We start from the raw sequence: 26,199 nt of genomic DNA on the forward strand, positions 1-26,199 counted from the left end.
TAGCCTGCACTCCACTTAATTTTATTTTTTTCCGTAACATTTTTATTTATTTTATTTAATACAACTAACAACACGCGTGCCGAATGATCTTTTCCTCACAAATACAATTTTGTACACGACTCCACCCACTTTTAAGCTCCACCCCCCCACGCCTCTTTCTCACTTCCTCTTTCTTCTTCCTGGAAAAATTGTCCCAGCCAATCAGCAAAGCGCCCGCCCACCGCACGTCCTCTCGCACCCGGCAAGAAAATAAAACACACTTATTGCTGCGTTTCTCACTTCTCTCTGCTTCTAGAAAATATATACTGTATATTATATATAGTATATATATATATTTATGAACGTATCTGTGACAACCGCCACACCCCCCTCCCCCCACTAGGCGGCGCACAAAGAGAACGACGTCACGATAGAAAGCAGAAAGAAAGAACACGAGACACGCGAGACGTAGCGCCTCATTGGCTCGCCGGCTGTCCAGCAGTGGCGCACGCACACACACACACACACACACACACACACACACACACACACACACACACACGCGCGCATGCGCAGAAACGGGGGCGCCGGGGTCACCCACCGGCGCGGCTCAATGCCAACACGTAGGCCGACCCGCAGACCGGGCGACGTACGATGTCGGCTCCCCGCGCCGGCGCCCAAAATCCAATGTTTGTTTCGGACCCTCCTACATCAGGACTTTTTTTTTTTTTAATTCGGTGCCCACTAGAGGGCGACAGAGAAAAGCCACTTGAGCATTGTTCCAGGCACGAAAGAAATGCTCGAGTGGATCTCCGAAAGAACGTAGAGAAGAGAAACATGCGTCCGACACACACGGTTTATGGCGCTAACGCGTTAATATTTTCTAGCGTATGTCTTTTTTTTTACGATTGGCGTACGTCTACGGGGGTGCCGTTCCGCACCGGGATGTTACCCTATCGGATTTTAAGGGTCACAAGATGCGCGGCGCCGAACGGTCGTTGGAGACGGTTTTACGGAGTCGGACCCCCCTCCTGATGGTGGTCAGCATGTCGCCGGACGCCCCGTCGCGGCCCTCGGGGGCCGGCGCGGGGTCGCCCGGGCGGGTGGGGAAGGGGAACTGGCCCTCGCCCAGGGCGTGGGCGCCGGCCACCAGCTCGCCGATCTTCTCCACCAGGCTGTGGCGGTTGGCGGCCATCATCTTCTCCTCCTCGCTACCGCCCCCGCCCCCGCGTTGCTGGGCGTAGACCTCCAGGGCCGCCCCGGACCCCCAGGCGGTGTTGGGTAGGCTGAGGCGTTTGGGCGAGGCCCTGACGTATTCCAGGGCGCCGTGGGCTTCGTCGGCCACGTACACGCACTCCTCGCTGCCCACCCGGGCCGCCGGCGGGTGGGGGTCCCCGGGGACGGTGGGCGTCTTGACGGGCACGATGGGGGGGCGGATGGGGATGGGGCCGGCGCTGGAAAGGGTGCGCCTCACCCCGGGTTTGGTGGACGGCGTCCTGCGGATGGTGGCGGTCCCCGGCGTCCCCGAGGTGGCCGACGCCCCGGGACCCGGCGCCCCGCTGGGCAGGCCGGCCGTGCTGGCCGGACGCTTGGTCTGGATCATGCGGCGGTAGTTCTGAGCGATGTTGGAGTGGCGGGGGATGGTGGAGGATTTGTCGAAATCCGCCTGGCCGTCCGGAACGTCCGTGTCGCCGTTCACCGAGTAGCAGTCGTAGTCGGAACCTGACGTGGGTGGGGAGGAAAATCCTTTGATTATCGCAAAATCACTACTTTGCGATTTTTTTTCCCGCTATTACAATATTTAAAAAAAATCTTAAATTCATAAAAATGTGAAAATCCACGCTGAAACTGGTCAACGGAAGCCACTTGGCGATTTCTCAATTATTGCAGCCATGTTTGCTCTACAACAAGGGTGTCAAACACGGGTTGGTTCCCGGGCCACGTTAACGTCAACTCGATTTCATGTGGGCCGGACCATTTTAGATATAATATTTAGATTTTTTTTAAAAATTGGATCATAAGAACTGGATCAAAAGCCCCGAATATTCCTTTTTTAATAGATCTAAAACAATGTTTATTTTAGCTTTTTTTTCTTAGTAAGGGAAAATCATGTATTTAATCATTTGTTTTTCATTGCAAAAGGAAACCAATTGTTTCTTTAATTATGTTCCATATGAAAGTGGAAAACAGAAAATATTTTTATATATTTTTAGATTTTACAAAATTGATTTTTGAACTAAAAACACAGAAAAAAATGGATTAAAAAATGACAATTATTGATTTAAAAGGGGGGAAATCAGGAAATTTAATATACATCTATACTCTTCATTTGAATTTCATCCTAAAACAGAAAGTCACAAGGCACTCATCATTTACTTTCCCAGGACACACAAAATGATGCGGTGGGCCAGATTTGGCCCCCGGGCCGCCACTTTCTGTTTTTAGGATGAAATTAAAATGAAGAGTATAGATGTATATTCAATTTCCTGATTTTCCCCCTTTGAAATCAATCATTATCGTTTTTTAATCCATTTTTTCTGTGTTTTTAATTCAAAAATCATTTTGTAAAATCTAAAAATATATATTAAAAAAAGCTAAAATAAACATTGTTGTAGATCTATAAAAAACTGAATATTCAGGGATTTTGATACAGTTCTTTTAATTCATTTATTTAAAAAAATCTAAATATTAGATCTAACATGGTCCGATGTATATTAATTTCCAGATTTTCCCCCTTTTAAATCAATAATTGTCATTTTTTAATCATTTTTTTCTGTCTTTAGTTCAAAAATCATTTTGTAAAATATAAAAATATGTTTAAAAAAAGCTCAAATATACATTGTTTTAGATCTATAAAAAACGGAATATTCTGGGCTTTTAATCCAGTTCATTTAATCCATTTATTTTAAAAAAAATCTAAATATTATATCTAAAATGGTCCGGCCCACATGAAATCGAGTTGACATTAAAGCGGCCCGCGAACCAACCCGAGTCTGACACCTTTAACCGTTAGGCAATTTAGCGTAAAATTAGCTTAGCATACATGTTTTGTGGCATGTGGGAGGTAACCGGAGCACCCGGAGAAAACCCACGCAGAGAACAAGCCCACCTTGAGACGGAATGGTGTCCTCGGAGCAAGACGGCGTGGTGGTCTCGGTACTGTAGCCGCTGGAGTACTGCAGCGAGTCCCGGTTGCTTTTCTGCTCGCCGCTCAGGCCTCGGGTCAGAACCATGGCCAGGTCGCTGGCGGCCGGGGACGCCTCGTCACCCCCGTACTGAATGGGAAACGGCCGTTAAGGGCGTGGCCCCGACGGGGCCGAGAGCGCGTTCGCCGTCACCTTTGCGGCGGAAGACGACCGGGCCCTCTGGGCCGCGTCGTCGGCGTGGGACGGGCCGGCGTAGCCCTGCGCCACGGGCGAGCCCTCGTTTTCCCGCAGCCTGTCCAGCGCCGGCTCCTTCCTCCTCTGGACCGCCGCGGGGGCCACGGCGGCGGAGGCGGAGCCCGCCGGTTGCTCGTAGGAACCTGCTTTGGACCAATCCTGGAGAGCGCGCGTAATCGTTGTTAGCATACAAGTTATGGTAAAACTTAGCGGCCGTTTGTCGTCTCGACTGGTCGCTTTTTCCGTACTCGCGTTGGATTTACGCAGCGTTCTGGAGGGGGCGGAGACTTAGGGTGCTTTCACACGCGAGCGAGTGGACCCTCTTGTAACGCTTTTGACGCCAGCTTGGTATTTTTCTTTAGATTTTCCCTTCAAAGTAACACATTTGTACTCCCGATTAAAACCATGAATATGGAGGTGAAAATTGGGAATCTCTTAAATGCGAGAAATTGAAAAATCCAAACATTTTAAGGGACATGTGTCAAAGTGGCGGCCCGGGGGCCAAATCTGGCCCGTCGCATCATTTTGTGTGGCCCGAGAAAGTAAATGATGAGTGCCGACTTTCTGTTTGAGGATCAAATTAAAATGAAGAGTATAGATGTATATTATATTTCCATATTTCCCCCATTTTAAATCAATAACTGCAATTTTTAATCTTTTTTTTCTGTGTTTTTAGTTCAAAAATCATTTTGTAAAATCTAAAAATATATTTAAAAAAAAGCTAAAATAACTTGTTTTAGATCTATAAAAAACGGAATATTCAGGGCTTTTAAGCGAGTTATTTTTTTCCATTTATAAAAAAAAATCTAAATATCTAAAATGGTCCGGCCCACATGAAATTGAGTTGACGTTAACGCGACCCGCGAACCAACCCGAGTCCGACACCCTTGCTTTAAGGCAATTTTAAGGGTACAGCTTATACACGGAGCGGCTTATATGCGAGAAATTGTCAAATTTAAACATTTTAAGGCCATTGTAAGGGGGCGGCTTATATGCGAGTAAATACGGTAAGTGTTCTTGGCAAATCATTGCCTTTGGCACAGTTGTTGGGAATCAGGGGGTGGCTTATATGCAAGAAATTGTAAAATCCAAGCATTTTAAGGCCATTTTAAGGGTGCGGCTTATATGCGGTGAAAATATTCAATCAGGGGGCGGCTTATATGCGAGAAATTGTCAAGTCCAAACATTTAAGGGTGCGGCTTATATGCGGTGAAAATTGGGAATCAGGGGGCGGCTTATATGCGAGAAACTGTCAAATCCAAACATTTTAAGGGTGCGGCTTATATGCGGTGAAGATTGTCAATCAGGGGTGGCTTATATGCGGGAAATTGTCAAATCCAAACATTTTAAGGCCATTTTAAGGGTGGTCCATTCGGAGCCCCTCTAGTCTTGGATTGGTCGCAACTCGGTGTGAAAGCACCCGCGGCGAGCCAAATGGAGCAGAAATGAAGCGAAAATGTTAAAATGAAAGAAAGGATGAGCTTAGAAGCCAGCGGGGGGCGAAGATGGGTGAACAAACCTTGCGGGTGGTGGGAGAAGAGGAAGAGGAGCAGGAGCCGGGGGGACGGCTAAAGGCCGGGGGCGGGGGCACGCTGACGGGAAGGGTGACAGAGTGAGGCCTGGGCGAGCCCGAGCGAGACAGAGCGGGACGGAAGGTGGCCAAGGACGACAACAACTGCGGGGCGAGAGACAAGGTCGCGTGGGGGGCGGGGCCAATGCCCGGCCACTGCGATGGTGCCGGCCGACCGACAGCCAATGAAAAACAAAGTAGCGTCTACTTTGTGTAAGCGTGACATGAGGAGAAGCGGCGACGTATTTCCTTCTCGTGTGGAAATTAACTCTTTCAGTGGCAGAAACAGGAAAGGAGAAGACTTGTTTCTAGCTTTTCTTTGACCGGGGGTGCCGGAGCTGACTTTGGAAACCAAAACTGGTCACCAGTCGGCCAGGGCACGGGTGTCAAAGTGGCGGCCCGGGGGCCAAATCTGGCCCGCCGCATCATTTTGTGCGGCCCGGGAAAGTCAATCATGAGTGCTGACTTTCTGTTTTGGGATCAAATTAAAATGAAGATTATAGATGTATATTAAATTTCCTGATTTTTTTCTGTGTTTTTTGTTCAAAAATCATTTTGTAAAATCTAAAAATATATAAAAAAGCTAAAATAAACTATGTTTTAGATCTATAAAAACTGAATATTCAGGGCTTTTAATCCAGTTCTTTTAATCCATTAATTTAAAAAAAATCTAAATATGATGTATATTAAATTTCCTGATTTTCCCCCATTTAAATCAATCATTAAAAAAAATTAATCCATTTTTTCTGTGTTTTTTGTTCAAAAATCATTTTGTAAAATCTAAAAATATATATTAAAAAAGCTCAAATAAACATTGTTTTAGATCTATAAAAAACTGAATATTCAGGGATTTTAATCCAATTCTTTTAATCCATTTATTAAAACAAAATCCAAATATTATATCTAAAATGGTCCGGCCCACATGAAAACATAGCGTGCGTTTGCGCTGACGACGGCAGTGAAAATCCAACTAAAAAATTAGGTGAAATAGTGACTTATCCCCACAAAGGGGGCGCTGGAGGACATCCCAACCAACTAAGGGGGTTAGGCCAATTGCGGGGAATCTGCTAATAATAATTCAAAATGTTCTTCTTTTGTGGGCTCTTCTCTACGTTTTCAGACCTGAAAGAGTTATTTCCCAAATCAACACAAGTCCCACCCATTTTTCTTGGGAGAGGCTTCCGTCTCTCCCAGTCCAAATGGATCGGACATCTATCTTTCCCGGTTGCTATGGAGCCACTTACGGTGGTGGGCGAGTTGCATTCGCTGACCGACTGGCACGTTTCCGACGCCTCGGACGACGCCGAACTGGACGATTTCTGCCGAGATTAAGATTTTAAAAAGGACGCGGATGTGGGCGGGGCTTACACACGGGTGGGTTGGGCTTTGGTCCTACCTGACTGGTGATGTCTGAGGGCATGGGCGAGGGCGGCTTGGAGTAGATGTTGGCGTCCTGAGACACGAAGCCCGAGTCGTGCGACGAGACGCTGCTGAGGCGGTGGGCGGCGATCCCCGCCGCCGCCGCCGGCTGGCACGCCGGACCGCCGCGGTAGCGGTACGAGGAGGTGGGCGAGTGGGGGAGCGAACCCCCGCCGCCGCCGCCCGGACCCCCGGACGATCGGGAGGCGCTGCTGTGGCCGCTGTTGACGCTGCTGCGAGGCGAGGGCGGAGTCGGTTGATGGATTTGTGTGTGGAGGCGGGGCCGAGGGAGAAAAATGGGAGTCGGGGGGTGTCAGATCAGGACCGCTAAGATAGCATCCATGTTGACAAGGGCAAGGTTACACACGTTTGTGTGTTTGTGTGTGTTTTTGTACCTGCACATGCTACTCTTGCGCGAGCTAGAACTGCTAGGCGAAGAGGGCGGAGTCTGATAGGACCAGCTGTAGTCCGAGCCCTTCAGGTCTTTGATCACCTGGCAACGCAAACGGCAACGTGAGCGCCCGCGCAAGTCGACGCCCACCGACAGACAGACGACCAATCCACCTGTTCGCTGGCGGCGGGCAGCTTGTGCGGGTCGGCGGTGAGCGCCGTCAGGTCGTCGATGATGGCCTGCAGGTGCGTGATCTCGCCCAACATGGCGATTTCGCCATTCTGGCAACGCAGACATGGTCACGGTGCGCCGGTACCATGAGACCGCGCCCCCCCCAAAAAACGAGTTCTGACCACAACGGGCTGCAGGAAAGTGCCGAAGGTGCAGAATCGTCCACGTTCCTCCACTAGCGCTCGCCGCACGGCCTGTTTTTCCATTTCCTCCATCAGCAAGCACATGTCGGTCACGTCCTGCATGGCGCTGTCCAGTTGCGGTTGGAGGTCGCCGCGCCCTGACACGCCCAATAGACAAGTCATAGCGTTAGAGGTCGCAATCATGCTAAAGCGGAAATGCTAACGGTGGATGCTAACGGCGGATGCTAATGGCGGATGCTAACGGCGGAAGCTCCAAAGTTAAAACCGATTGGAAGCGGTGGCAAGTTTGCCCGCCCCTTTTGCGATTTTAAGAACTTTGGAGAATGGGGGCGGACTTATGGAAGATGAAAGAACTCCATTGGCAGCCAATGAGATGAAAGATGGCAGGCATGAGTAGGATGTGTTTGCTTGTGTGTTAGGGCTGGGCGATCTGGCCTAAAAATAAAATCGTGATTTTTTTTATTGTTTTTTTTTTTACATCTGCTATTTGATTAAAAGTCACTTAGGAAACTTTTTTTTCATCATTTGCAATTTTAAAAAAAAGTAATAATTCCTTCATAACATCCATTTATCGCCCAGGCCTAACACTTAGAAATGTGTGGAATAATGTACCGTATTTTGCCGTTTAATATACCCGGGTATATTAAACGGCAACTCAGCTTTTTTGGCAAGATTTGTATGGTATTCATGGGGGCATAATTATAGATACTTAAGTTCAATAAAATTCTAAGTCAGGTACGACTGTATTTCCCTTTCCTGGGTGAGTGCGACTTGTTGTCCGAATATGTGCTACATTTTAATATTCTGAGAGATAGATCGTGATTAAAGTCATAATGTGACATTTATCACAAAATTAAAAAAGTAACGTCGCAAGACAAATCATCATTTTAGGAGATTAACGTTGTTTTGTTGTTTATGTTTACATCACTTGAACTTGAAGTTGATTGGTTTTACAATGTGTTTAAACACAATACTGGTTTGCTTTAATATTAGGAAATTAAAGTATTATAGGGAGAACAAAAAGTCCAAAAATTATGAGACTAACGGCATGATTTTTTTTACATTACAGGGACCGGAAATTGTTCGGGTCTGCGGACTTCAACCTTTGGTGACGTAAGGTCAGTGTCAAAAATGAGATGTTGAAATGCTTTTTTTGTTGTGTATGCGTTAGTGGTCGGTAATGCGGGGTCAGTATGTCATGAGTGGGCTTTATGTGAGATTTTGTCAATGTGTGAGAGTGTTGAGAAAGTGCCAAGGAGGCCCACGGACTTACCCTGGATCTCTATTAGAGGCCAGCCAAGGGGGGGGCGGGTGAAGGGGTGAGTGTGTTTTGGGGTTTGGGGAGAAGCAAAGTGAGAAAAAGGGGGAGCACACAACCATCATTGAGGGTTAGTCGGACATTATTGCAAGGTAGAGACAGAAAAAAATACATCGTCTCATTTAAATCGGAAAGTTTACATGCAGAGCAATTTGTTTTCTGCCTAGCAACTGATAGACCAAGAGTAGGGAAACTATGCATCTGCTCATTCAGAGACTTTTTCTTCTTTAAAAGTGTTGAAATGACTAAAAAAGGTAAATATTTTCAAGTATTCTGAGCATGGCTTTCAAGGAATAAAATTTAAAAATATGAATGCTTTATGGCACATGTGTCAAAGTGGCGGCCCGGGGGCCAAATGTGGTCCGCCGCATCATTTTGTGTGGCCCGGGAAAGTCAATCATGAGTGGCGACTTTCTGTTTTAGGATCAAATTCAAATGAAGAGTATAGATGTATATTAAATTTCCTGATTTTCCCCCTTTTAAATCAATAATAGTCATTTTTTAATCAATTTTTCTGTGTTTTTAGTTCAAAAATCATTTTGTAAAATCTAAAAATATATATAAAAAAGAAGCTAAAGTAAACATTGTTTTAGATCTATAAAAAACTGAATATTCAGGGATTTTGATCCATTTATATAAAAAAAATCTAAATATTATATCTAAAATGGTCCGGCCCACGTGAAATCAAGTTGACGTTAAAGCGACCGGAGTCTGACACCCTTGCTTTATTGGCTCTGTCTATCAAAACTGCTGAGTTGATGTAGCACCTCTCCCGGCCACCAGAGGTCACTGTCGACCTCGGTCTTAATACGACTGTGATGACTCATGTTTCTCAAGGACATGCTTGGTTTTCACAAGGGAAAAAGCCATTTCTCTCAGCTGTATGCTTATAAAATCGACTTGAATTGTATGGCGTTGCGTAGCGACACTGCACTTTGCGACATTTCCGTTTAATGGCGGCGCGGCGTGAATTATTCGCCGTTTTTGTTTCCTCACCTTTGCGAGCTTTCTTCTGGAGCTTGACCGTGTCCGACGACTTCTTCTTGATCTCGTGGCGCGACCGCTTGTACTCTGGCCGACACGTCAATCAGGCGCCAATCGGAACCGTCGGCCCCGCCCCCTCGGCCCTACGACCCTACCTTTGGCGTGGTCCTTATCCAGCTGATTGGCCGTCTTCTTCCAATCCTCGATCTTGTCCTGCAGGGGCGTGATCAGGCTCTCCATCAGCGCACTGCCGCCAAGAAAAACAAGGCTTTAGTGGGGGTGTTTTATTGACCGGGTGGGACAGGAAGTGCTTTAGGCTCACTTGGTGAACTGCCGCAATTTAGCCTCGATGCTGCGGTGTCTCATGCACATCCTGGTCAAGGCCGAGCCGATGTCTCTGGTCGCCCCTGGAGACCAAAAAATAGTCATATCAAAAACAATAAGTAACGCAAATGGCGTCCAATCAGAAAAGGAAAGGTCAACGCCGCCTTAATGTGGATGTTAAGCTAACAAAATGAATACGACGCACAACAAAGAAAAGCAATTTCGACCGTGTCATGATACAGAAAGTGGAAGTCCATTCTTAGTGAAGTTTTCTTAACTTGGCACGTGTTAGCATCAACGCGGCTAACATAAACACGCCGCTCTATTTTTGGAATGGGCCTGGAAAAAGCGGACTGTCGCGCTTTGAGCGATGGCCGCCCACTGCGCGCTTTTGCCAAACAAGGTGCTGCCAGTCCAGCGGTTGTTTAGCAGTACTTTAATGTCTCATACTTGGTTTTTGATCCAGTAAAAAAACGGCATCCAAAAATGTAACCATACTCCAGCACGACTTATTTATATTACAGTCACACAATTTTTTTTTTATATGCACGTGACTGACTTGAGAAACAATAAAGATCCAAGTTATCCCAAAAAGTAAATGCATTTCCTGATCCGTTATTTTATTTTGAAAATATTGTCGCGGATGCATTGATTCTCACTTTAGAAGCTTGCTACCCTCTCCTGGGTTCTCATTGGCTGTCTCCCAACAACCACTAACCATGTTTCAAGATTGTCTCTTTCATACCTGTGCATCTGGTGGACAAACAGGGGTATTACGTCAGCCGTGGAGAGAACTATTTCATGCTTGTTATTCATTTTAAGACATTAATAAATCATTTTCTTATAATTTTCTCTCATTTTTGATTGTTTTTCACATCTTTCATGCAAAATTAGGACACTTTGACTCATTTTAAAGGGTTTATTTGGCAGTTGTGTGAAGACCGTGGAACCAATGAGAGAATTTACATATAAAGTACACCTCTACTTACGAAAAACGATTTACAACCAATTAATTTCTTAAGTAGAGGGACGACTGTATTTCCCTTTCCTGGGTTAGTGCGACTTGTCAAAATATGTGCTACATTTTAATATTTTGAGAGATAAATCGTGATTAAAGTCAGACCTACCGTATGCATGCATGTAAATCTTAGTCTATGTATGTATATATGGGCTTATATATGTATGTATATGTATGTATGTATATATATGTGTATGTACATGTATGTGTATATGAATATATATATATATATATATTTCAGCAACACGCTTATTTATTTATATATTTATTCATGTATTTATTTATTAACTTATGTATTACCTATTTATTTATGTCTAAGATGTCTTTTTCTGTGTCTGTATTCTCACCCTCTTGCTACTGTGACAACGAAATTTCCCGAATACGGGATGAATAAAGTTATCCAATCCAATCCAATCCAATAATGGGAAATTTATCACAAAATTAAAATTGTAACGTCGCAAGACAAATCATCATTTTAGGAGATGAACGTAGTTTTGTTGCTTATGTTTACGTCACTTGAACTTGAACTTGATTGGTTTTACGATCTATTTAAACACAGTACTGGTTTGCATTAATATTGGGAAATTAAAGTATTTTAGTGAGAACAAAAAGTCCAAAAAATATTAGACTAACAGCATGATATGACTTTTTTTTTTTACAGTACAAGGACCGGAAGTTGTTCGGGTCTGAGGACTTCAACCTTTGTCGACGCAAGGTCAGTGTCAAAAATGTTGATAAAACTGTCAAATAATCACTTTTTAATTGAATTTAATTGAATGCTTTTATTGCCATTCAGTATAATGAGATGTAATGTTAATTTAATGTTAAAATAGGCCACAATAGTTTTATATTTGAACATTTTCAGACGTGCCTTAACATTTTTTTAATGTAAAAATGGTGCCTCACTTCAACAAGAGTCAAGTCGAACAATAGTTGACTTGATTGTTAACTAATAACAGCCGTAGTGTGTTATTGATTCATGGATGTGTGTATCAGTTATCACACAACACACACACACACACACATAAACACACACTGGTTCGTTGTGATCCCCAGAAAAGCGCTCCATTCATAATTAACAAATTCCTCCCACTGGCCTCTCGTTCTACCCGGCAACCATTCAATAAAGTCCAGGCGCCGTCACGCACGCACATGCATGCCAATCGGGCTTTTCGTGCGATCCGCTATTTCCTGTCAAAACCGGACCGCCATCCTAATGATGATGATGATGATGGGTACCTAGATGTCAGCGTAACGTTCAAAACAAAACTGGCTAAGAAGAAGAAGAAGAAAAAAGTGCATAAAAGGATAAACGAAGACGGAACGGAAACCGGCGGGGAGGAAACCAGAGGGCACGTCTCGCCCATTTTAATGAGCTGGAGAGAAAAGAAGAAGAAAAAAGAGTGTGTGTACGCGTTTGATCTGGCAACACTTTATGATGGCCCTTTTCCTCTTCCTGTTTAGCTGCCATTAACATGCCTTTCTGAGGCAGCAGGAGATCCACGGCCAGATGAAGAAGACAAAAAAAGAAAACGCCAATTGGCACGTTATATCTGCCTTGTACGACAAACGAGATGAATTTAGAGTGCTTCGTTCGTACAAGGGGTGTCAGACTCGGGTTGGTTCGCGGGCCGCGTTAACGTCAACTCGCTTTCATGTGGGCCGGACCATTTTAGATATAATATTTAGATTTTTTTTAAATAAATTGATTAAAAGTACTGGATTAAAAGCCCTGAATATTCCGTTTTTTTTAGATCTAAAACAATGTTTATTTTAGCTTTTTAAATATATTTTTAGATTTTACAAAATGATTTTTGAACTAAAAACAGAAGAAATTGATTAAGAAATGACAATGATTGATTTAAAAGGGGGAAAATCAGGAAATTGAATATACTTCTATACTCTTCATTTGAATTTGATCCTAAAACAGAAAGTCGGCACTTATCATTTACTTTCCCGGGCCGCACAAAATGCCAGATTTGGCCCCCGGGCCGCCACTTTGACACCTGTGGGTTAGATCAAGGGTGTCAGACTCGGGTTGGTTCGCGGGCCGTTTTAACGTCAACTTGATTTCACGTGGGCGGGACCATTTCAGATATAATATTTAGATTTTTTTTAAATAAATGGATTAAAAGAACTGGATTAAAATCCCTGAATATTCCGTTTTTTATAGATCTAAAACAATGTTTATTTTAGATTTTTTAAATATATTTTTAGATTTTACAAAATGATTTTTGAACTAAAAACACAGAAAAAATAGATTAAAAAATGACAATGATTGATTTAAAGGAGGGAAAAATCAGGAAATATAATATACATCTATACTCTTCATTTAAATTTGATCCTAAAACAGAAAGTCGGCACTCATGATTTACTTTCCCGGGCCGCACAAAATGATGCGGCGGGCCAGATTTGGCCCCCGGGCCGCCACTTTGACACGTGACTTAACCTATTAAGGCTTGCGGAGGAAGCTGGAGCCTATCCCAGCCGACTTTGGGCACTCCTTGAATCGATGGCCAGCCAATTGGAGGGCACCATGAGACAAACAACCAATCACCAGAGACAATTTAGCATCCAATTAGCCTAGCATGCATGTTTTAGGGATGTGGGAGGAAACTGGAGTACCCGGAAAAAACCCACCCAGGCAAGCCCGGGGAGAACATGCAAACCATTCACGCTCACATTCATACCTAGTGAAATTTTAGCCTATATTTAGCCTAGCATGCATGTTTTGGGGATGTGGGAGGAAACTGGAGTACCCGGAGAAAACCCACATAGGCACATATAGCGTTTTATTCTCTTCTTTTAGCTCGGATGGCTCACAGTAGCAAGCAGGGGACAAAAACATAAACTCATGCAACATTTCATCATTTTTATAATTGACCACGTTGGCATAAAGACCCCATTTGAATCATGCTGTGTTGCCCCCACTATTTTACACACACACACACACACACACTAACACACACACATACACTCGTGCACTGACTCGAGGCCGAGGGGTCACGGCGCGGTCACTTCCTGTCACATCGCATCCCTCCACCCAAGCTGCTGTTGCCATGGCAACAGCCCCCCTAACAGCCCCCCTAAAAACAAGCCACTGTTTCCTAAACTGTCGCAATGAAAAAAAGGCCAAGTAATCCATTTGTTAAGATAGCAAACACGATATTTTGCATTTGTTTGATTTGGCGAAACAGCGCTGATAGGAAAAAGATGCGCAAATCGGAAATATTTTTTTTAAAATGTATTTTTCCAAAACAACACAAACGACCAATCACTCAAACTAGGAACAAGCTAGCATACAATTAGCCTAGCATGCATGTTTTTGGGGTGTGGGAGTAAAGCAGAGTACTCAGAAGCCAAGCTGGAGAGAACATGCAAACTCCACACAGTAAGGATCGGGCTGGGATCAAACCCACAACCCTAGAACTGCGAAGCCAACGCACTAACCACTTACCACCGAACCACCGGTCCGCCTCAAAAAAGTACCATTTACTTCAAATAAGTCTTACACATGTTAACTGATTTTTAACCCTGAAAATAAAATAAGATACACAGTGAGGATCGGGCTGAGATCAAACCCACGACCCTAGAACTGCGAGGCCAACGCAATAACCACTTAACCAACGGTCCGCCTCAAGAAGTAGCATTTACTTCAAATAAGTCTTACACATGTTAACTCGTTTTTAACCCTGAAAATAAAATACAGTGAGTATCGGGCTGGGATCAAACCCACGACCCCAGAACTGCGAGGCCAACGCACTAAACACTAAACCACCGGTCCGCCTCAAAAATTAGCATTTACTCAAAATAAGTCTTACACATGTTAACTCGTTTTTAACCCTGAAAATAAAATACACAGTGAGGATCGGGCTGGGATCAAACCGACGACCCTAGAACTGCGATGCAAACGCACTAACCACTTAACCAACGGTCCGCCTCAAAAAGTAGCATTTACTTCAAATAAGTCTCACACATGTTAACTGGTTTTTAACCCTGAAAATAAAAGAAGATACACGCAGCGTCCAATCACGAGACCGACAAACACATGCAAGAATCTATCCTGCGTGATTCTACACACAAACAAACGTGAACTCTTTGCACGCGCATGCAGGGGCGCCGTGATTTGACCTAGTCAAGGCGAGGAATCGCGCCATAATGCTGACATCATCATCATCACCATCATCATCATCGGCCTCCGGCCCGGCAACGCTGAGTCACACTGCAGTGCTCTAAATATAGAATTGTGGCAAATGCCACAAACGGCCCAAACCAGACGACCCATCCGTTTTCGCTCAAACCGGATCGGACGCCCGTGTCCGTCCGTTAGTAAAGCCGCTCAATTCACGCCAAATGAATCTGAGCATGTTTTGTTTTGGACGCATTTGCTGCCATTGTCAGTTTTACACATCAAATCCAATGGGTTAATGCTTATACACATTCATACTTAAAACCAATTTGACTGCGGCCAGCCCTCCCAGTCAAAAAGGGTTGGACTTGATTTGGGCAATGATAGTTGAATACTATAAGATAGAAAAGATAAATCCACTTTATAGCGTTATTGGAGTCGATAACCAAGGGTGCATTCTCATTTCATTCTTTTTAATGGGAATAATTTTGCTTTATTACTTGATCATTTTGTTTATTCATCAAAATTTAGGTCAATAAATAGTTATAATGTAAGATTTTTTTTTAATACCAAAAAAATACTCTTAAAAAATACTTATTGCACAGTGAATTCAAATGATCAATGAAAATGGAAAATGTAATCTATCTAAAATGTCGAGTTTCTTCACACAATGACGTAACCTCATATGGAATTTTTTTCCAAAGCGCATCGAGTGATAGAATCGAATAAAAGTCAAAGGATGAAATTAGCACGAATCTTAGCGCATCACCCTGAGCTAGCGAGTTAGCGACTTAGCGAAGCAAAAGTCCGCGTCCAAACAGCTGAGCGGAACCACCCGGGAGGGATCCTTTCCCGCTCTTCTCTCGGCAACAGAGCTATTTTTTTCCTCCCTCGACTTGTTGCCCGGCAACCCGGCCGACGCGCGCCATTGGCCGAGGCCGTGGTGTGGCGTCGGAGGCAGGGGCATCTCTTGTCTTCCTCCAGACGCCGCGCCTTAGCCATGACGGAACCAAAAAATGATAAATAAATCAGCCGTGACGTACCTCGAGTGTTGGTGGCCATGTCCGCCACTTTCTGAAAAGCGTCCAGGAAAGCCACCGCCGCCAAAACCGTCGTTCTGCAAAGACATGTTGCTTTTAAAACAAGCACTCGCTTATCCTCGTCGGGGTGTCGAACCCACGGACGTGGCGCGTCCACTCACCTGAGCTGCGAATGGAGCTTGGTGGCCTTGGCGCTGAAGTCCTCCCACACCGGATAGGAACACTGGGAACACAAATACGTCTTCATATCAGCTTTCCGTGGGAAAAAAAGATTTTTGAATCGGTATCCGGCCGAAAAATGGTACGAACGTGAGCAGAAAATTCACGATTTTCAGAAAATTGGAATCCTTTTTTCGTGCATCGCTATTAGAAATGTTGACGTATCGAGCCAAATACCGGATTGGCCCGAGTATAAGACACAGTTTTTTTTTTGCATTGAAAAAGTGGGGGTCGTCTTACATTCATGGTCTAGACATTATAGCCAATCACAACGCAACATAGCGCCAGATAGCTTTGATGGTTAGTGCAGTTATTGCAATTTTGTTATTTTATTACAGTAGATTAATTTACATTCATTTAAAAATGTGATTGCACTTCAGTTAACATATTTAAATGTTCAGAAGATATTAAGATGTGATGGATGGTTTTTACATGATTTGAATGAGGCAAAATAGCATGCTTTTCTCTCCAATATAATCCTACGTTTCAGTTGAGCTGTCATTATTTTGTGTATAAAAATTGAATTTTCTCAATCTTTTGAAAAAGAGGGCGTCGTCTTATATTCGGACCAATACGATACTATCCATAGGAACCCATATAATGTAAACATACACATTCCAAAAAGCAAAAGCCATTCATTTACAAATGGGATTGCACTTCAGTTAACATATTTAAATGGTCAGAAGATGTTAAGATGTGATGGATGGTTTTTACATGATTTGAATGAGGCAAAATAGCATGCTTTTCTCTCTCCAATATATTGTTCTAATCATATGTTTCAGTTGAGCTGTCATTATTTTGTGCATAAAAATTGAATTTTCTCCATCTTTTGAAAAAGAGGGCGTCGTCTTATATTCGGACCAATGCGATGCTGTCCATAGGAACCCATGTAATGTAAACATACACATTCACAGCAAGATATAAAAACCACACACACACACACACACCGCTTCCCCGCAGCATGAAAGCGTCGCTAATGAAACCCGCCCTTTGGCGGCCATTTCGGCTCTCGACTGCATGGCAGATTACATTACACTTGATCCAAGTTGACCTCTGACCTCCCGTAAAACGCCGGCAAATTGACTGTGTGTGTGCGTTTGTGTGAATTGGCATCAGATGCTGTCATCGAGACGGGCGCGAACCACAGACGGCCCCCCCTCCCCCCCCCTCAGACAATGGCGGAAGGATGTTTTGGAATGATGATGATGATGTCACCATCGCCAGCAAAAGACTTTGATGTGGTGGCTGGCTTTGGGCGGGAATGGGAGATCTCCCGTCTCCCGTCTCCCGGGTGCCCTGGCTCCGCCCCCTCGCGGGCCCGTTTGAAGTGGCAGCTCCAGATGAAGACTCGGGAACGGGAGATAAGGTGCGTTGACGCCTCGTGTCGTCTTGGGACGCACACACTCACACCCACATATACGCCACCGTGCATCTCAAGGGACACGGCCGCCATTCAATCCAACTTAAGACGTCCAAAGTCATTTCAAATCGGGGTGATTGGATGATAACGTGTCAGGAAAAACAACCATTGGGTTTGTGGCCGATGACCCACTTTTTTATTTGAGCCGCCGACAAGAGCTTTCGACACCCACACATTTACCAGTGTTTGTTTCCCTACGAAATGCTTTAAGTCAAGGGTGTCAGACTTGGGTTGGTCCGCGGGCCGCTTTAACGTCAACTTGATTTCACGTGGGCCGGACCATTTTAGATAGAATATTTATATTTGTTTTAAAAAAAAAATGGATTAAAAGAACTGGATTAGAAGCCCTTAATATTCAGTTTTTTATAGATCTAAAACAATGTTTATTTGAGCTTTTTTATATATATTTTTAGATTTTCCAAAATGATTTTTGAACTAAAAACAGAAAAAAATGATTAAAAAATGACAATGATTGATTTAAAAGGGGGAAAATCAGGAAATTTAATATACATCTCTACTCTTCATTTAAATTTGATCCTAAAATAGAAAGTCGCCACTCATGATTGACTTTCCCGGGCCGCACAAAATGATTCAGCGGGCCAGATTTGGCCCCCGGGCCGCCACTTCGACACCTATGACGTACAGTGATATTTTTTTTACAAACTTGCTTTGTAATGTAAACTCTGATCATCCTTATCTGACCAAATGTGAAAATTGAATATACCTCCCAAGCCCTGTAAAATTTGAAATCATTTTCCCCACGTTAACTCACGGGTTAGCGAAAATGCACCCATCAAAAGAGCCGCACGTGGCTCGCGAGCCATATTATAGGTTCCCTAGCCCTGCTCTGTATGGCATAGTTTTTATTTTACTTTTTACCTTCTAGCATTGTTATTTAGCTATTTCAATTAATTTGGATGTCTTGCGTTCACATTTTATCGATTAACTTGAAATCATTTGAGCTGTCATTCTCCCATCAAGGTCAGTGGGCGGAGTTTGTGCTCGCGCCACGACGGCGTTCTTTTTGCCGACGTTTAGCGTCAAAAGTTAGCATCAAAGCGTGGACGTGTTTCCCAGCCCGTTTTAAACGAAGAATCAAACGAGGGAGGGCTTCCTCGGGATTGAACGTGAAGCCACGCCCCCTCCTCCATTTGAAAATGGCATTAAAATTCAAGTCCGTTTCCGGAGGAGAGCGAAGCTGGCTTTTTTGTCCGAACAAAAAGCCAAGCGAGAGGAGATCCCACTCGTTAAAATCTTTGGCTCGTTAAGAGCAGAGGATGCTGGGAGCTGGCCAAAATGGCCTCAGTACCCCCCTCCCCGCCCCCGCCTTTGTCCTGGCTTCTTCCCCCCCCCGGTTTGGACGTTTGCGCCATTGGCGGCCATCGGCGTCCAAAAGTGAACGTCATTTACGCCAGATTTGCCTTCCCTTTGGGAACAAAATTGTCAGGTTTGATCCCCGAGTCAGGTCTTTTTTTTGATCAGCTGTGAGAGCAGCGCTCTTGCCGATTGGCTAGCTGGATTGGAGCCCCCAAAATGGGGCTAATCCCCCCATTCCATTCCATCTCTCTCTCTCTCTTTCTCTCTTTCTCTCTTTCTCTCTCTTTGCTGGATTTCCTGTGTTTGCCCTGCCAAACAAAGGAAACAAAAGACGCCGAGCTGCCGGTCCTCCGCACCAATCGGTCGCCGCGATCGTCCATCGGCCAACGAATAGCGTTTTCCAACCCGTACGGATTTTAAGTGACCGCGTTGGATAGCCACGACAGCCAAGAATCTTGAGGGCGTCCATTAAAATTCCTTTACGTTATTCCAATTTAAACACTTGCAGAATTCTTGATGAATGTTTTTTTTCACAATTGTTGTTAAAGTTTCTAACAAATATTGCGATTTAAATCAAGGGACTATTTTACGTCATTTAAAAAAAATGAAATATGATTTTAAATTAATGTGTAATCATTATTCCGAGTTATAATGAATTTTTCCTCTTTAATGTTTAGCATTTATTTGGACTAAGTTTATCAATGAATGGTCAAATGGTAATAAAACCACATTTAAACAGAAATGTGCTTTGGATTTGGCCCCAAATGATGCTGTAAAGTTGATAAATAATGAATAAAATAGCATGAATAACATTTAATAAAGTCATTTTTTTAAAATTAATTATAACATGGAGAATAAATGCCTGTTTTTTCTTCTTTAAGCTATTTTTTTAGTTTAAAACATTAAATAAGTGACAGAACAAAGTTGTTGTTTCACTTAAAAATAGACGTATAAAAGCACGTCCGCTTCACAGTTCTAAAATCTAGGGTTAAATCCCCGTTGGCGTCCTGCGTGGGTTTTCTCCGGGTACTCCGGTCCCCAAAAACAAGCATGCTAGGCTAATCAAAACCTTTAAAAATGTCCCTAGCAATAATCAAATAGTTGATTTGTTTTCTTTGTGACGTGCGATTGGCTAACCACCAATTCAGGCTGACCCCGCCTACTCCCCCACATTGAGCTAAGCTCGGCTTCAGCACCCCCGCGACCCTTGCAAGGATACGCAGACGCAGCTCAGATAATGAAACAAAATATTTACAATGCGCTCAATGTCTTCCTAGCCGTCCAATTCCTTGAAACTGGGAGGACTAGTTTTAACGCCAAATCTCCCCGTCCAATTGGATGGGACGCCCGCCCGGCGCCAAATTAAATGTGAACCCAACAAAGATTGGGGCGTCTTTCTACTCTATTTGTTTGCCATCAGAGACGGCTTTCTCTTCTGGCCGTTCAGGCACGTGCAAAGGACGTCCGTCCACAAAAGCGTCCTGGCTCACGTGACGGCCAATCGGGAACAAGCGAGGACAGTCACAAGAAACGGGCCCTTTCTTTGTGGAATCACAAAAACAAGCACTTGCATGGGCTCCATTTTGTCCTTTTTTGGAACAGCAAAACAAGTCAATTGTCCCTATCCTTCCCATTGGGCGTAGCGGGCTTCTGTATCAACGGGCATGCATTATGGGAAATATCTTTTGGTTAGCTGTAGGCCACAGGTGTCAAAGTGGCGGTCCGGGGGCCAAATCTGGCCCGCCGCCTCATTTTGTGCGGCCCGAGAAAGTAAATCATGAGCGCTGACTTTCTGTTTTAGGATCAAATTCAAATGAAGAGTATAGATGTATATTACATTTCCTGATTTTCCCCCTTTTAAATCAATAATTGTCATTTTTTAATCCATAATTGTCATGTTGCCTGCGTGGCTTTTCTCCGGGTACTCTGCTTTCCTCCAAAAAAATGCTTGCTAAGCTACTTGGATGCTAAATTGCCCATGAATAAATGTTTGTTTGTGTCATTGGTCAGAGCTAGCAACCAATTCAGGGTGGCAAAAATAAAATAAAATATAACAATCATCCACGGGAGGGAGATTTAGGAGCAGAATTCGGTCGGAGTCGTTGGGCGGAGCAAAGAGGAAGTTAGGATTGCGACGGGAGGCGGAGAGGAAGTCAAATCGCCGTTTGCAGTGCTGACGTGACATTTTGTGCCCTGGTGGGAGGGGAGCGGGGGGCCCGGTGAGGACAGGGACTCCACTAGCCTCGTTAGCACCAAGACAACGTTGCTGTTTCAGGGCCAAACTCCTACTTGATTGGTTTAGAGCAAGGGTGTCAGACTCGTGTTGGTTAGCGGGCCGCTTTAACGTCAACTTGATTTCACGTGGGCCGGACCATTTTAGATGTAATATTTAGATTTTTTTATTTTTTATAAATGGATTAAAAGAACTGGATCAAAAGCCCTTAATATTCAGTTTTTTTATAGATCTAAAACAATGTTTATTTTACCTTTTTTTAAATATATTTTTAGATTTTACAAAATGATTTTTGAACTAAAAACAGAAAAAAATGATTCAAAAATGACAATTATTGATTTAAAAGGGGGAAAATCAGGAAATTTAATATACATCTATACTCTTCATTTGAATTTGATCCTAAAACAGAAAGTCGCCACTCATGATTTACTTTCTCGGGCCGCACAAAATGATGCGGCGGGCCAGATTTGGCCCCCGGGCCGCCACTTTGACACCTGTCGTTTAGAGGGAAAAGTCAAAGGGCCATTTTAGTTTTGGGGGGCTTCGTCGATGCCCGAATTTACATTTGACTCTTTCAGTCCAATCGTCCTGCCGTCAATGACTTTATCGATAGTAGACGTCCAATCAGTGTGAAGTGGGAGGCTGGAAATACGGAATACAGAGGTTTTAAATATCATATTCATTTTTCAAAAGTCAATTTAAATTTCAAAATGAAACTAAAAATGAGGAAAATACTAAAACGAAAGTAATGGGATTTTTTTTTAAAAAAAAATACCGTAAATGGTGGCAATTGAGTTAATGAAATAGTCAAAAAAAATGGAATTATGTGTAAAAAGCTCTCAAACGCACGCACACCCACCCACCCACGCTGTTGTGCTTCTTTCCCAGACGCTGTGTCACAGGTGCTGGCGTTGCCTAGCAACCGGCCCACCAATGACTCCGCCAGTCTCAAAATGGTGGCGGGGAGGAGGGGCGCCGCATCCTCAGCGCCGTGCTTGGCGGTCACGCCGTGTCACCGTGGCGACCGTTTATCGCCGATACGCGGCGGAAACGCCGACAAAAAGTATATGGACGTTGCGGCCGTTTTACACCGTGAAATTTCCGTTTTCAGTCCGATTGAACAAATTGGGCTTGAGACAAAGGCTAGAAACATTTGAGTTGTTATATTTAAATATATATTATTCAGTGGCGGTCCGTGCATTTTATCGTAGCGCCTTCAACGGGTAAAATCCACTTCCTAGCAGCATTTAGTGATTAAATACAAACACTTGAGCTTTTCAGATATCAGAACCGGGCCCACAGTTGAAATATTATTTCGGAATATAGCCATATATGACTCAGCAAAAATCCTTTTTAACTGTACACAATATCCATACTCCTTTCTTTCTTCCTTCTTTTCTATCGCTATCGAAGCTAATGCTGAAAGTCGAGCCTGTCCTGTCGTATTTCTGGCATAGTCCGTCTTGAAAATGGCTTTAAATCAACACAACAATATATTTGCTTGTGCAGCTAGCTCCAAATACAGTTTGGTAGCTCTGGCTAATCACCAGCCAATCATAGTTGGTAAAAGCAATGACGTATCCCTACGCCTGCGACAAGGCATTGTGGTGTTGCCAACTCGAAATCTGATTGGTTAAAGCAACAGTCTTATCGAGGCTTGTTTAAAGCGGCAGAGCCTGCAGAACTGATTGTGAAGGCCTTGAGGCAGATTTCTGACCCTGGCAACAAGTAATGGCTGAAATGTGATTGGTTAAATGGTTCAATATGAAAACACGCATCTTGAAGCAGTGCAAACAGGGGGGAAAGCAATGAAAGGAAGCTAACAGACCATTTGGAATTATTTCACAAGTATTGATGGACAAAATATAATATATGATTCACATATTTCTTAGGCCAGCAGAGAAGGCCCTGACGGCCCGCCACTGGTATTATTATTTGAGCTGAATAACACCATGCTAAACGCCCATTAAGAGCATATCCGTCAATGAACCAATGACAATTTGTTGCAATTTACTGCCGATTTTGCCGCTTTTCCAGGAAATTCAAAGAGTCTAGGGAATAGGGCGAGGTGCACAATATTCCGTTTTGCTGTCTCAGATTTCCTGATACAAAAGCGCTCGCTGTGCTTGTTGTGGTTGAGAAGATAGCTTTCTACGCTAGCATCAGGAAAATTGCCAAACAGGAAGTCAAAGTATCGTGCAAATTGATTTTTTTTTTTAAAAGCAGACTTTCAAGGCTACATTTGCTTTGGTAAATCTCAACCAGTAGAGATTGGAATTTCACATTAGCCGCTAACGTTACCATTCGGTGGCGCTCGGACGCTAGCGGTTAGCCGCTAACGTTAGCCGGTCAATTCGTGTGCACTTTTGCGGTCAGGACGAGAGCAAAATCATCCAATCTGAACCTCATATTTGATTCCCTAGCCCACTGGTGTCAAAGTGGCGGCCCGTGGACCAAATCTGGCCCACCACCTCATTTTGTGCGGCCCGAGTACGTAAATGATGAGTGCCAACTTTCTGTTTTAGGATCAAATTCAAATGAAGATTATAGATGTATATTATATTTCCTGTTGTTCCCCTTTTTAAATCAATAATTGCAATGTTTTATCCATTTTTAGGTCAAAAAGCATTTCGAAAAATATATAAAAATATTTTCGGTTTTCCACTTGAATATTGAATATAATTTTAAAAAAAAATGTTTCCATTTGAAATGAAAAACAAATGATTAAAAAAATGATTTTCCCTTACTAAGAAAAAAAAGTTCAAATAAACAGTTTTATATCCATAAAAAAATGAATATTTAGGGCTTTTGATCCAGTTCTTATAATCCAATTTATAAAAATATATATAAATATTATATCTAAAATGATCCGGCCCACGTGAAATCGAGTTGACGTTATTGTGGCCCGCGAACAAACCCGAGTTTGAAACCCTTGCCCTAGCCAATGATGTCATCAGGTGCCATTAACGGCAGTGGACGTCCAATTCACTTCAAATAAAGTGTGTGTGTGCGTGTGTGTGTGTGTATCATGTATCACCTTTTACGACTTTGGAAAATACTTTAATCTTGGATGAGCGCCGATTTAAAGCACTTAGTCCTGAAATGCTTTAAGTGGATTTGAAATGAAAGAAAGGCACGTGACAAACAAAAGACTGGTCGCCGCTCCCCATTCGACAGCTTTGGGGACAGCGCCCGTCAAAATGTACAAGTCATGTGTATGTTAAGATATGAATATGCTCATTTTTGATTGATTTTTTTTTCTATGAACTATTTCAGTGGCACGGATTGTGACAAGCGACCAATCGACTGGTCGTGACTTTGAATGACGACGACCGCTTGACGTCCAATCGTGTTTGATTGAAAAGGGGGGCAGCGAGGCGATGAGTGATGAGAAAAATTGTGAGTAACATTTGTTTATCTTTTGTTGGCTCATTTATTATGATTTACATATTTGCATGAGTCATGTCCGTTCATTTATTATTCATGTGTGGGTTCTCATTGTTGTCTATGATCAGTTATATTGCAGAAAATATTAGGAAGAGCTTATTTATTGATTTGCTTTTGTTAGTTATTTGTATACATTGTTTTTTTTTAATGTAATTTATTATTTGTCGTAATTATAGATTATTTCTAGTATTAGAAATCATAATCTGGGATATTGGGAGAAAATGTTAGGATGAGTTATTTTTAATTTTATTTGCTTTTTTTATTCTTTTTTTTTTTTTGTATTCATAGTTTTTTTAATGGATTTTATTATTTGGCGTAATAACAGATTATGTCGTCCTAATGTATGATTATTAGTCATCATAATCTAGGATACTGGGAGAAAATATTAGGAAGAGTTTATTTATTGATTTGCTTTTGTTATTTTTTGGGATACATTTTTTAATGTAATTTATTATTTGCCATAATTATAGACTATTTCTATTATTAAAAATCATAATCTAGGACATTGGGAGAAAATGTTAGGAAGAGTTTATTTTATTTTATTTGGTTTTGTTATTCATTTATTTTTTGTATTCATACTTTTTTTTAAATTGATTTTATCAATAATAATTTTGTCCTAATATATGATTATTAGCCATCATAATCTAGGAAACTGGGAGAAAATATTAGGAAGAGCTCATTTATTAATTTGCTTTTGGTATTCATTTATTTATTTGTATTCATAGTTTTTTTATGGATTTTAATATTTGGCGTAATAATAGACTATTTCGTCCTAACGTATGATTATTAGTCATCATAATGTAGGAAATTGGGAGAAAATATTAGGAAGAGTTTATGTATTGATTTGCTTTGTTATTGATGTGTTGGTATTCATTGTTTTTTTATTATTATTATTTGGGGTCATAATAGACTATTTCGTCCTAACGTATGATTATTAGTCATCATAATCTAGGAAATTGGGAGAAAATTTTAGGAAGATCTTTATTGATTAGCTTTTGTTATTGATGTATTTATTGGTATTCATGGTTTTTTTAATCATTATTATTTGGGGTCATAATAGACAATTTCGCCCTGACGTATGATTATTAGGAGTTATTATGTAGGATGCTGAGAGAAAATATTAGGAAGAGCTTATTTATTGATTAGCTTTTGTCATTGATGTATTTATTGGTATTCATCGTTTTTTTAATTATTATTATTTGGGGTCATAATAGACAATTTCGCCCAGACGTATGATTATTAGCAGTTATATTATGTAGGAAGACCTTATTTATTGATTTGCCCTTGTTATTCATTTATTGGTATTCATTGTTTTTTTATTATTTGGGGTTATAATAGACAATTTCGCCCAGACGTATGATTATTAGCAGTTATATTATGTAGGAAGCTGGGAGAAAATATTAGGAAGAGCTCATTTATTGATTTGCCCTTGTTATTCATTTATTGGTATTCATTGTTTTTTTTATTATTTGGGGTTATAATAGACAATTTCGCCCTGACGTATGATTATTAGCAGTTATTATGTAGCAATAATCATTGACATCCATGCACGCACGCGCACACAAAGAGGATGCTGAGGAATGACGTTCACGGAGCCTCCAGCAGACAGACACATACACTCTTCTTCTTTTTTTTTT

At 42.5% G+C, this 26,199-nt stretch overlaps 2 protein-coding genes across 6 annotated transcripts in view; one reads left to right on the top strand and one right to left on the bottom strand.

Annotated features, from left to right (window-relative positions):
• mtss1lb (MTSS I-BAR domain containing 2b) overlaps nt 1-26,199 on the bottom strand; it is a 26,804-nt gene continuing 605 nt past the window's right edge. The window contains exons 2-15 of one of the 4 annotated variants that reach the window (XM_077622144.1): nt 16,088-16,149; nt 15,930-16,003; nt 9,738-9,822; nt 9,571-9,662; nt 9,428-9,502; nt 8,387-8,395; nt 7,093-7,250; nt 6,913-7,020; nt 6,744-6,841; nt 6,326-6,578; nt 6,174-6,248; nt 3,318-3,518; nt 3,089-3,254; nt 1-1,701 (exon numbers count right to left, since the gene is read on the bottom strand). In XM_077622144.1, the coding sequence (XP_077478270.1) occupies nt 950-1,701; nt 3,089-3,254; nt 3,318-3,518; nt 6,174-6,248; nt 6,326-6,578; nt 6,744-6,841; nt 6,913-7,020; nt 7,093-7,250; nt 8,387-8,395; nt 9,428-9,502; nt 9,571-9,662; nt 9,738-9,822; nt 15,930-16,003; nt 16,088-16,149 (2,208 nt within the window). In that variant the 3' untranslated portion in view covers nt 1-949. Of the gene's footprint in view, nt 1,702-3,088; nt 3,255-3,317; nt 3,519-6,173; nt 6,249-6,325; nt 6,582-6,743; nt 6,842-6,912; nt 7,021-7,092; nt 7,251-8,386; nt 8,396-9,427; nt 9,503-9,570; nt 9,663-9,737; nt 9,823-15,929; nt 16,004-16,087; nt 16,150-26,199 lie in introns of all 4 variants that reach the window. The other 3 variants (XM_077622135.1, XM_077622165.1, XM_077622155.1) reach the window with 3 other exon arrangements.
• The window catches only part of dhcr7 (7-dehydrocholesterol reductase), a 22,068-nt gene continuing 13,174 nt past the window's right edge, over nt 17,306-26,199 (top strand). The window contains exons 1-2 of one of the 2 annotated variants that reach the window (XM_077622178.1): nt 17,306-17,511; nt 24,392-24,514. The gene's annotated coding sequence lies outside the window, so the exon portion shown is untranslated. The remainder of the gene's footprint in view (nt 17,512-24,391; nt 24,515-26,199) is intronic. The other variant, XM_077622184.1, reaches the window with a different exon arrangement.

Source organism: Stigmatopora argus, chromosome 2 (assembly GCF_051989625.1).
Source record: "Stigmatopora argus isolate UIUO_Sarg chromosome 2, RoL_Sarg_1.0, whole genome shotgun sequence".
Lineage (NCBI taxonomy): Eukaryota > Metazoa > Chordata > Actinopteri > Syngnathiformes > Syngnathidae > Stigmatopora > Stigmatopora argus.